This window comes from Athene noctua, chromosome 3 (assembly GCF_965140245.1).
Source record: "Athene noctua chromosome 3, bAthNoc1.hap1.1, whole genome shotgun sequence".
NCBI lineage: Eukaryota > Metazoa > Chordata > Aves > Strigiformes > Strigidae > Athene > Athene noctua.
In genome coordinates, this window is record NC_134039.1 from 16,390,516 (window position 1) to 16,403,488 (window position 12,973).

Genomic DNA, 12,973 nt, shown 5'->3' on the forward strand with positions numbered 1-12,973 from the left:
TTTACACAGCATTTCAGGCAGATATGTGTGGCTGTATTTGACTTGGAACAGGAGATAGATGGTTTGAGGTCTGAAAATTATATTGGATGTAAACAGATTATGTAATCCACTCAGATTTCACACATGACTGTCCTGTAATGGAATTACAGAATTCTTCTCAATGCCTAGGAATACAGTATGGAAACAGCACATTAATTTTCAAATCTCTGTCCTGCTTGTTGCAGACATAGTCATCTTTATTCTTTCCAAACTGTTAGCACAGGAGAACCTGAAGGTTTGGAATTGGAGGGGGGTTTGTTTAATCTTGATTATAAGTCAGAAATATTTTTCCTTAAGTAAGAAATAGCAGTGTTTAGATTTACATGTTGGAATTGCATTTAATTCAGGATGTACTTGTTGTTTCATAAACGGGGTGGAAGGTAAAGCCAAGAGAAAGATGCTATTTTAACTTTGTTCAAATAAAGGAGCACTCTGAAGAACAGCAGGCAGATATTTGGTCTACATCTGGTTTTCTCTTTGTTTTGTGTCAATTTGTGAAGTCTATGCAAGTCTCTGTTTGTAATTTGAAAAGCACAGCGATGGAATACTTTGTCAAAGACACATTTCCTCAAAATTTTTGGATCCTATAATTGCACAATGACAGCATAAATAGAAAGAAAAATGATGGCAGTTTCACATTTCCAGGTGTGCTTAGAAACAAAAGTTTAACTGGTCTTGAATGTAGGAAACATTAACAGCTTCATTTTTCCATAATTATAAGATTTTGGGCGAAGGATGTTAACAGAGGGTCCCCTTTCCGCCCAAACCCTAAATGTATTAGTTATTATTCATTCATAAGTCATTGTTTCCTTATACTTGTTAAACTTTTTTTTTTACAAAACACATCAATGCTTTTGCAGAAGAGATACCGAGTGATGAGGAGGAGACAAATGAAGTGAACCAGGCAATGCAAGAGAATCATGGTGGAGGAGGAGGAGGAGGAGGTGGTGGTGGTGGAGGTGGAGAGGAAGAGGATGAAGATGATGATGATGATGACGACTGGGATGAAGATGCATTGGAAGAGACTGCTCTTGAAGGGTTCAGCACACCTCTTGACCTTGAAAATGGTGTTGACGAATACCAGTTTTTCACACAAGCACTTCTAGGTATGTGTTTACTAGTTGGCAGAATGATAAAACATCACAAAATAGTTTGGAGGTGTTTACAATCATCACCAGGAAAAAACATTTTCTTTGTTATGAGTGATAATTTGGATTATTGAAACTGGGAAATGTGATCTTGCTTTCTAATGTTAGTCCTAAGAATTTTTTGGCTTAAAAGTATTGCAAAAAACAAATGGTAGCAAATACGCCAGAGATGAATTCTCTTCATGTTTTCTTTCAGAACTTTTCAATCACAGCCTAAGTAAGTGGGACTCGGTCACTAGAGGGACTCCTATATATAGAAATATTTGTCACTTTCTAGATGTTAAAATCGTAATGGAGAAATTATTTTTTCCCTTTCCTGTTTGACTAATCCTCTTGCTTTTAATTTTGATATGGGTTTTAAATTAGAAGATTCACTTCATCATTGTCCATGAATAATGACCACATGGTTAACTTTCTGTTTCAGAAAGCAGAGGATGTGATTAAGTTCACCAGAATGGATGGCCTCTATTCCAGTGGGAATTCTGTGCTAAGAATACTGAACCTGTTTTGCAGTGCAAATTCTGTTTTTAAAACCAACCAGGGATCCAGTGTGTTTCATTTTGTTCTTCTGAAATTAACTTGCAGTGTAACGTGATAATCACTTTTCACCCATTCCTGTTCTGACAGCGGTGCAGAGCCGAGATGCAGCCTGGTACCATTCACTGACAGCACCATTGAGTGAGGATCAGAAGAAACAGCTGCAGGAAATTTATACATTAGCAGAACACCGGCGAAGTGCTGCAGGTGAGTCACTTCTCTGGGGCCATTTTTTCTGTTGCAGGAATGTTGGAACTGCATCAAATCTGTAACAACAGAGAGAATAAATAAATCTCTGTGCTAATTAGCATTTCCTGAGAAGCGTGAGTAGGATGTTGCACTTATATTATCTCTTGCCTGGAAATGTGTGTTATTCAGAGAGATTACTGTTGCTTCTAATTAATTGCCTTCTCATTGACATGTGCTGCTGTTTGAACGGGGTAACAACTAGTTTTGCACAATCTGACATTTGAAATGAAGAGCAAATTAAGGCAATATCTAGCTGTCAGCCAGGCATTTGATGAAGATTGCTACAGATTATTATGTGTTTAGCAGTTTTGTAACTTCTTAACCGCTAATGCTGCTGTCACAGTCCGTGTAAGGTTTTAGATGTTTAGAAAGCTTGTATCATGGAAAATAAATTCAGATTTAATTCAGAAGCATGGAGGATAGTCTTAACATAACATGACTGTCGAGGATTCATTTCTCAGCTCTGTTGTAGAGGTGTGTGCATTTATGCATTTAGAGAAAATCTGAGTGAGATTTATTACTGTCACTGCATCTAGGGAATGAAATTTTGACTCAACCTAGAGTTTTTTCCACAACTTTGCCTTCTTAGTCAAGCTGTATTGTCTCTGGCAAAAGCGTTCCCTATACACTATTTTTCATATCCTTTTCTTTTTTTGAATTCTAGAGAGTAAGACAATAGAACAACAAAGCAGCTACACATTTGACAACAAAGGACTGATCACAGCATTTAACTTTGCTGGAAGTACTCCTGGTGGCAACTGAAGGATCAGCTACAAAGGTCCATGGGAAGGGTCTCATCATTACATTTTTTCGAAATCATTGTGACTTCTGAATAATAGGGGAGGGTAATTTAATGCTGCTGAAGGTTTTATGGAAAATAGCAGTGTGCTTCCCCCACCAGAATGCTCTTTCTAACCAGCTACTGTAATGTACAAATTCTTGTGGTGTTTTTATAATTTGATGAACTGAAAGGAAACATTTGTCCTCAAGGAACCTGAATGACTGGGAGGGGCCAGGCTGCATCTAATTGAGTTGCACTTCTCAGGTTTTTGCTGTGCAGAATTGATAGATTCATATGGATAACAGTGCCTTCTGTTGTACATGGATTGCCTGAACAAATGGTTTTTGGAGTGCATTATAATTTTTTAAGTGTAAGGATATTTCTTGATACACTGTAAGCTTTGGTTCCATGTTTTCCAGTCACCTGCTTTTTACTACTTGGTTTAATTTTTGTTGGTTGCGTACACATTGCTGGATTCGGAGTATTGTCTCATCTTCCCTATTTGGTGCAGGCCAAATGTGTAGAGGGAGGTGTCTGTTGGAGTTGCAAAGCATACACTGGGTACATCAAAGGGTCTTAAAAAGATTGCAGATTTTCCCTTGATGCAGTAGTCTTAAATTATTGCTCTTAGCCATAAAATCAATTCGCTTGAGTTATGATGGCATGTATGGCAGGTGTCTACCTTAAATCTGCATTGATATTACCTCCTGCCTGGACAAGCAGTGTGGCCCTTGCATGTAGATGTTCTACATTGGCAACTTTTTATTTCCACTATTTTTGATGAATATTGGATTTTACTTGGGATTCTGTAAACCTTTCTGGTTTTATTCATTCATTACCATTCCAGTGGCAGTACTGAATAACATGGTACAAAATATTTACAATATTTTATTCATCTTGCTAGAAGAAAAACAGCTCCAAACTTATATCTTCTTACTCTTACACTTCTGTGGTTGAATTTCTGGTCTGCATTCCATTTGGCTGTTCTTGTTCCATGCTGAAATTTCATTATCTGCCAGACTTTTTCCTAAATTTTGAAGACTGGTTTCTCATAAATTGAAACACATATAACAAGCTGTTTGTGAATATGTTCATTAGTGAGAAACTGATAGCAGTACTAATTTGAATAGGTACTCCTCCTTTAGATCTATTGAGATCGCAGTGGTGCAGCCAAAATAAGTAGGGATGCTTTAGAATGTGAAGTTTGGATTGCAGATAAAATGTTTAGACTTGATTTTGTCTCTATGTGTTAATTTCTTTATGACTTCATAATATTTACCAAGCAATTTTAAGCACATACTGAAAATGTATTCCTTTAGAGCAGTACCCTGACTGAAAAGTCAAAGCTCTTCCCATCCCCCATCACATTTTCAATAACTGTAGTGAATTACAGATTCCTGGCCCTGCACTGTGCTGAAGCTTTCATTTTTTATATGTCAGAGTAATTATAATTCAGTCTGATAAATCTGAAGCACTCTATGCCTTGGCTTCTGGAAAAGGCTGAAGTGTCTCTGCCTGTTCCTTGCCCCATCCCCTGGAATTTTCTCAGCCTGGCAGCCATGGGGCAGAAGGTTTCCCACTGCTTTCCTTTTTCCTGCACCTCTGTGTCAGAGTGTCTGGTGCTGTTCTCTGCTGCTGCTTTTTTCTTCCCCCCCCCCCCCAGCAGCTGCAGAGTATAGTTGGCCTGGTTAATATAGGTTTTTAGGTTTTTCACTGCTGCTACTCACTTAATAGCAACAGTGCAAATTTTTCACTTTCAGGTCTGTTGTACATATGGAAAACTCTGAGAATTCCAGGTTCTGTATTTCCAAAAGGGAACAATACATTGAGCTGCATTGCACAGGTTCTTTAAGCTCAAGCAGCAGAGGGCCAGGACATCCTTTATTTTGAACGTCAGGCCACGAAAATTATACATCACTTTTGCAAATTTAGGCCTGGGGGTGTATTGACTGACACGATAGGAAGGCATTACATCCAGTTTGTTGTGAGTTTCTCAAAAAACATAGAAGTTTTTAAATCCTTCACAAATTTAAGAAATGTTTTTTTGAAGTTAAAGACATGGATGATCTCTCTCTTACCTGTGAACTGAAGTATTAGGCAGGTAAACTGCTTAAGCCTGTTTATTATTTTATTTTAAAAAAAGAGATTGTTGAGTTGGGTTTCTTTCAAAGCCCATTTGCCTTCTCTACACTGGCGTGCAGAGTAGAAGGGGGTTTTATTTTTCTTCTGCTAATGAGGTTGCTTGTACAGTCACAAGCTAATATTTAGGAGTTAATGTGTTCAAGGAAAAATCTGCTTTTGCATAGAATCATCTTTGTGTCACTCAGCTGAACTATGGCTGCTCCCTAGTTCTGCTTCTTGTATACTTTTCAAATCAACTGCCAAGAAAATTTCATCCAGATGTTTCTTACAAGGGATTTAATCAGCAGTGTGGAGTCGGGAATCTTTGCTGTCTATTTTGCAGTGGGGGTCAGAGATGTCTGAGGGGAGGCATGTAAAAAGGTTAAATGCCCTTCCCTTCCCATGAGATTCATGAGCAAATGTTTCTACTGGCAAAAGCAAATGTTAATTATTTTATTCCTTTTTTGAAAAGGGTTTTCATCCAAAAAGATTTATTGGGCTCTAGCCTCCACTCTAACATATGGTTCTCTTTTCACATGATAAATATCCATTTGTACATGATCATAAATAGGTAATGGATTTTAGGGATTTCTTTCTGAGCTGTGTCCAGCTTTGTACTGCATTAAAGGGAGAGTAACACAAAGTGCATTACTGTCTGACTTTGAAGCCAGGTAATAACGGAATATCAGATACCAGTATCAGCCAACGAAGCGTGATATATTTGCCAATGGAAGTACAGAGAATCATAAATGTATTGTAAAATGAAACAAAGGGTGATAACTGGTGACCTATGTTGCCCCATGCCCACATTCACAGAGTAAGAAGGTGACTTGTATGGATACCGTGGGGGCTTTACATGGGAAATTAGCATTATGTAGGTTATAATCGTAGCAAATGTTAACTTACATGATAAACTGCTTTTTCAGATAAAATTAACTATCCTGGGTATTGAATTGCGTATGCTGTTTTGTCAATCTTGAAAGGAAAATAAGAATCACCACATGTTTTGGCTGCTTCTTTTTGTTCTCTCTCTCTCAAAGCTGAGGTACTTGGTTTGCTTCCATTACAAAGCAAAATCTTTAATCAAAATGACCAGCCCAGGAAGAGTGCAGAATATCAAGCTAAGGAAAAAGCTATAAAAACTTAAACTCCAACAGTCCCCCAAAACCCACATGTGCACAGTCTGATTGAAATAGATGTGCTTTGGGAGTGTAAGGCAAAATATGTAAAGAATGTTACACAAAATGATAATGTGAGATTCTTTGCTTTAGGGGAAAAGACTGCCTGTAGGGTGTCAGGGAGGCATGAAATGAACTGGGTTAGGACATACCTCTGAAGTCCAGGAAGTTCAGAAATTTTGTGACTCTGGATTCCATCATACATTGTAGAGGAGAGAAGGTAGGACAGTAGAGGATTTTTTTTTTTTTACTATAGAACAAGAGTCTATCTTGAGATTTTTGTGAGCCAAAGGAATTGTAGACAACATGAATGATTAACTTTTGTTTCCAGAATACTTTTCAGCCTTCTTTGTTTCCCTTCTTTCCTTCCATTTGCCAACCACTTTGTTATCATATATTCAGGGGATATTCAAAATACCTGAAAAGGTAAAGCTTAAACAATTTTTTTAAAAAAATCCCGTTGTTCTTGAAGCAACCTGTACATTGCATTTGTATCTATAGAACAAAGTCTCTCATTTGGCATATGCAGATGATGGAGAACTACAAAAACCCCTCACTTCTGCCTGTGGTTTGAGGCACCTTTCAGTGATTTCCTTCTTAATATGGATGCTTTGAAATCCCCACACCTTGTACTGAATTTTTCCCAAAGGATAGGCAGAAATGCACCATGTAATGGATTACCCAGTCTTAATTCTGAGAAATGCCCTAGTCAATCTTTTGATAATGTTTGACAGTCTGGTGGTCAGTTCCTCAAGGATCTCCATCTCTGATTGAGGACATTCTTCAACTCCAAGAGACTGTATTTTTGCAGGTGGACGGGGGATCATATTTCCCTCATCACAGCAAAGCATATGGCAGGCATGGCTATCAACTCCTTAATCTTATGAGTGAAAATAGCTCTTTTCCCTTGGATGTCAAATCTTACCCCAAACGGATGAGATACGGTAGAGATGGATGTTCCCAGTGTGTTAAAGGAAGCCAGACACTATTCCAGATACCAGAAAGTCTTAGCATAAAGCCCTATCATAAAGAGGATATATGAACAGGCGAAGCTGCTTGCTTTTGACACCTCTTCCACTGCTACTACTTTTGTAAAACCAACCAAACAAAACCAATGTAAAATGAAAGAGAACTAAGGCAGTGCTAGTTCCAGGTTAGAAACTTCTCTGGCCTATGGATCTAAATCCCAATACTCACTACAGATGCACTCAGATACTTTTCAGATAGAGTAGGCAACATCTGTATGGATATCAGTACCCTAAATCTGCCAGCCATTAATGAGAAGAAAAAACTTCATGTGATTTTTCTCTGGCAGAAAACAGATGCATCCCTTTAAAAAGTCTGGGAACCTCTTGTCCTGACTGATGTGCAGTCACTGATGGGAGACACTCAGTGGGATTACATCCTGTCTTAGATTGTCAACATACCTTCTACTAAAGGGCTACTTAAAGTGCTCCATGCCTAGGGAGCTAACTGATGAACCACTCTCCAACTAAAGAGTTTCGAGGTACAGCAGTTCAGAAAGAGTCTGCAGGCATGTGTAATCATTATGAATTGGGAAAGCATCCATTTCAATTGAGGTGATGCATTCAATATGATCTCAGATCTGCAGTGTTCCCAGTGTTGCCTGGATCTTCTAGAGGAGTGTCCAAGAACTTTGTCCCATGCCTTTCTCCAGGAAGAGAATGTACTCAGGCAGACCCAGATTTGGTGTGGTGCTTTGAACTTGGGATCAGAAAGCAATTTTGATTACAAGCTGGTAGTTGTCCATATCAGAAAAATGAGGTGAAAGCAGTATATTAGTCCTAAGTTTCTCTTTATAGGCTGTATAGTGGTTCACAATTTTAAGTGCTAGGCAATGTGCATGGTGAGGTAGGAGATGACCTTTCAGATGCATTGCTTTCTCCAATGTGAATACAACAGTGTCAGCTGAGGTGAATGGAGAATGTTGGTCAGGGACTGCCTGCTGGACCATCTGGGATTATGTTAGATAAAGTGAAATACAAAAATGGAAAAATTACTTGATAGTTGAAGCTGTTGAGCAACAAAAATTTGTGTTTTCTTGAAATGAGGTTTTAATATTATGTTCAGTTATGGTTTAATTTTCAGGTTTCTTGACCTTACACAAGATACAAAATTACTATGTAACATGGAGGCCTATTGACTTTTCACAGGACTGTTTACCATCGAAGGTGTTTGTCCAAGAATTGCTCCTCGTTTTTAGGTATTTTCAACATGTTTGTTAGTAAAGTTGCACATATCCCTCTTTCACTACTTTCCATACACGGAGATCTTGGAAATGAACTTAACAAAAGGAAGAAGAACAGTGCTTTGAGAAGAGAAGACTATGCATAAGCAGGTTATTTTTAGAAAACAGAAGAGCTATGGCCTCTGAAGAAAATATGAAACAATAAATATTTATACAAAAGTGTATGAGGTAAAGAAATGAATATAAGACAATGTAAGTGAGACTCTGTTCTTTGATCACAGCTGTAATTTTTTTTTTTTCATTGCCAAACAATGTGTGAATATTGCTTTTGACTGCATGTGTAAATCACTGGAAATGTTTTTGGGCTAAAAAAAGAGACCAAAGAGGCCATGCAGATTTCTTTTGATATTAGAAGCAAAGATAGGAGCCCATGCCTGCAGTGACTAGAGGGAGACTGCTATGTGCTACATTAGCAGATTGAATTGCAGGATCATCACCTCTGTAAGAAGCCTAAAATACTAAACTGTGGGTTGGCTTTGAGGGCAGGAATTGACAAATGCAAAACATGCATCGATGACAAGAACTTCTTCCTAGCTTAAAGAATTCTGTACAGTGTTCTCTTAAGCTGTGCTGCATTTGCTTTAAAAATAGTAATAAATCTTACTGCTTAGGTCGAATGTTACATCTGTTGTGCATTTATATGGGAGGAATAATATTTCTTAAAAAAATGTAACATGCCACCTACCAAGGAGCCCAGTCTCATTTTATAGCCTCTCTTCATATAGCCATAAAACTTATTTGCAAGAACACTCCAGAATTAATTTTAAACAAATGTGTGCGTTATCCAGAGTTAATGTGTGCATTTGTGTAGCAGTGTGTGTTTGTTAATCTCAGATTTATGAAGGCAACTATTCACATGCACGCTTTGCCTGCAGAAGAACATAACTGACATTTGATGTAGATAAGATCATTATGGGTCATCCAAATACAATTCTCAAAATATCAAACTAGTGAAGATAGTCATCTTGCAGTCCTGAGAGAAGGGATTGCACCAGAGTTTGGGTCAGTCTTCTGTGCATGGAATTCATAAAGAAGATAGTTTTACTAAGCCTTCACAGGACAAGAGATTAATCTTGCTGAAACTACAAGCCTGGTATTTGAGTATTTCCCTGACGGTGAGTTGCTGAAGTAGCCTGTTTGCTTTATTGTACTTATCGATAATGCTTGCCCTCTTCTGTACAAGGGCACTTCTGTGAATCCCCCACAGTCTCTCCAAGACCAGTGGTTAGTGGCCCATTTTTATAACTGGGGAGGTTGGGTTAGTGTACGTTTGCCGAAAGCCATAGCAGTATGTTGCAGCTGGCATGAGAAATTAAAATTCTGGCTCTGTAGAAGTGCCTGGGAGTTTTGCCATTTGCTCTAATGGAGTCAGGATTTCACCCAAGAAATTTGCTAGGTCCTAGTTTTTAGATCACTGCTAATAACTTCCAGAGAAGCTCTGCCAGAACATACTTAATTTATGAAATTGCTTAGTAACAGTGAGTTCCTCTATTGAGCTGCATTTTTAATCTGTCTAGCAGTGACATTGTTTAATCATATCTTGTGTGGGTTGCTTGATATGATGAGCTCTCCTGTAGAAAAATCATTCTCGTCTGGGTGACAAATGACATCCTGATGGCTAATTCCTCTTGAGGCTTTGAAGTGAACCTGGTGATGTGAGAGCAGAACTCCAGGTGACCTGTGGTATCATCTGTACCATGTATCAGGGTGTTGGGAAGTTTATAGCCTCTTTGCAGGTATTAACAAACATGCGGGATTGGTTGTGAAGTTGTAAATTGTGATTGCCACTTTTAACAGCTTCTAAAGGGTGTATTTTTTACCAAAGTAAATATATGGCTCCTATGCTGCCTCCTGCCCTCTAACAGAGTGTTGATCTTCTTTTAGCTTGAATCACATTCTTAAGGTGAATTTTAACTCCAAATCTGTTAAAATGGTTATTTCTTTTGGTCAGTCCCTAGCAAGGGGGAAAGATAATCCGTGTTTGCTTTCTTTTGTTACCAGGTGTGTTAAATTAATAATTTAAAATATTTAATTGCCAGTTTGATTAAATTACTGGGACTTCAACCAATCCCATTCAGTTTCTTACTGAATTTATGTTTTTTCTGGAAGAGCTCAAGCTACACGGATTTGTGTGCACACCAAGAAAACTCTCCATAATCATATAAATGAGAGAAAAATATATAGAGAGAGTCTGGAGAGGTTATCAGTATATGAATAATGGATGTTTTCTTTTTTATTAAAGATAGTGTCTTCCTATCTCTCAGCACCTTGTAGAGCAGAGTATGCAACTGCAGCAAATACAGGTGCCTTAAGCAGCTTCAAAGTCTCCCTACTCTATTAAATATAAATAAACCGTACTGTCCTTTTTAGCACAACATACCTTGCCTTGCACCTGACTGCCTCCACAGGTTGTTGTGCAGAGTGCGATAGTGGAGCCAGATGGCTGCACCTATGTGTAGGGATTTGACCACAGCTGTGGGGCTGGCGCTGGGACCTCAGTAGGAGTTGTGGCTGTGCTCTGGAGGAGCTACATCTGTATGGAGAAAGCACACCCTGTGTTGCGTTTTCCTCCTGCCACAAGTGTCTTTCTGGAGGATGCAGGGTGTTAAGCAAAACTGCAACAAGAGTGAGTGGAGAACACCGCAATGCATCTGAATGTGCACTGAACAGAACCAGCTATCACCATCCATTTCTATGTATAGACCACTCAGAAATGTGTTGGCATGAAGTGACATTAAACAGACACATGGAGTCTGTTCCTCAGTACAAAAAGGATCATAGCTGTTGAATTCTGCCAAACAAGAATCAACTTAGTTAGGGTGAACAGTGTGATTAGCTTGTTTTGTATTACTGTTTTGAAGACTGACAGGATCTGTCTGAATCATTGGGGGCAGGGGGAACAATCTGGCCAAGAGAGAGTCCGTGCACCAGAATTCCCCAGAGCACTGATTTCACTGGAAGAGCAAGCATGGAAATTGCTCCAAGGAAGAATTGCTACTGATGTTGAGTTACAGCATGTTTATCCTATTGTATTGTTAATCAGAAGGTTTTCTGATCTCATAAAGGTAGGACTGAGGTAAGGAGGTTGCTAATACTTTCCCATTGTGCTCCTCTGATCTGGAAGTGTGTCTGATTTCAGAACCCAGGGCTGCCTGGACCACCAGGCTGGAGGACCTAAAGGACTTTCCTGGCTGCCAAAGGTCGTTCTGTCAAGAAGGGTGAATCCTGCACAGTCTCAGGCTGCCTCAGTTCTTGTGGTTGCTTCTTCCTAATTCTTCTGAAGGTGCATTTGATTGTTTAATGGGATTTTCTATTACTTAGTGATTGATATTCTTCTAATAAAATAACACATACTGAAAAACCACTGCCACTGTGTGGCTGAAGTAGCAGCTGCTTGTGGTTGCAAACCATGCCTGGCTGCCTGTCACAGAAAGGTGGGGCAGAATGCTTGTGTTCATCTCCCATCTGCTCTGATTAGGTTTTGTTACCCTCTTCCTTTACTGTCTGTTTTATAGCTTTAGGATGCAGCAGTCTTCAAGGGTGTCAGAATCTCGCCTTAGATCTTCAGCTTCTGGTTTTTTGTAAACAAAGAAATATTCTCTCTTAATCATGATTCTGAATTCCTCTGTCTTCCTCTCAGATATGCACCTCTTGGGGGTTTGTGGCTGTGATCTGCTGAATTAAGAAGAACTGTGGAGCGATGCCAGAGTTTTCTGTCAATAGATATTTCCACAAACCATGAATTGTTAATCATGAGATTCTATTATTCTGTTTGTTTCTTTAGATACAGTGTTGTGTAAAATGTGTTTGAATAAATTTTGGGCAATTTTTTTCGGTGTTTCAGGGCCCAATTACTGAATTAGGACCCAAATCCTGATTTATTAACATTCTGTAACTGTACAGGAGGTTGGGAAAGATACAGAAGACATGAGGCAAACAAATCCAAGGTTAACTATGACAAGAAAAAGAGCGTATTGCTTTGTTTATAAACTGTAGACTCAGTTTATAGCTTCATATTTTTGCTTTGATCCAGATTTTAGGGGAAAAAAAAGATCTAATTTTACTTTTCATTTGGGTATGGAATTATAGTTGACTTTTAACTCCAGATTTTACTTTATGACAGTACTGCTGCAGGAAAAAAAAGCACCGACAAATTAATGTCAGAGGATATGTGCTATTTGTTGCCATCTTTGTGGCTTTCATCCAGGGTCAGTTGTGTTATGGTATGTCCGAGTCCAAGATGTATTCTGCTGCAGGAGATTGCTTAACAGGACACGAACAGTTCATAATCTAATGAATTTCCAAAGCTGTGTTAAAACACTGGGAAGCACTTCATCCTTTCCTGAATGATTTCTGTTTCAGAATATGATTTCATACAATAACATTTTCTTACTGTTTTTTATAATATCGCCTTTTTGGTTGAAAAAAAAAAATAGGGGGAAAAAAAATTACCAACTGTAGATACGATCTTTGAAGGCACACAGGTGAGCACTAGTATGTGTAGTGCTAATGTGGACATAAGGTAAAAAATAAGCACACCACCTGATTTTAGGCACCTAATTTAGGTTAGGAGGCTTATCTTGTTAGGCATTTGTAGGAGAGTGGGGGTTAGTCAGAGTTGGCTCATCAGATGCTCTAAATTACCCTCTGG

General features: G+C 38.7%; 1 protein-coding gene across 4 annotated transcripts in view; it reads left to right on the forward strand.

The window, feature by feature from the left end:
- The window catches only part of IPO8 (importin 8), a 50,813-nt gene extending 41,874 nt beyond the window's left edge, over positions 1-8,939 (forward strand). For 3 of the 4 annotated variants that reach the window (XM_074902088.1, XM_074902091.1, XM_074902090.1), the window contains 3 exons: positions 900-1,145; positions 1,815-1,931; positions 2,638-8,939. In XM_074902088.1, coding sequence (XP_074758189.1) covers positions 900-1,145; positions 1,815-1,931; positions 2,638-2,735 — 461 coding nt within the window. In that variant the 3' untranslated portion in view covers positions 2,736-8,939. Of the gene's footprint in view, positions 1-899; positions 1,146-1,814; positions 1,932-2,637 lie in introns of those variants that run through there. The other variant, XM_074902092.1, reaches the window with a different exon arrangement.
- Positions 8,940-12,973: the final 4,034 nt, after the last annotated feature.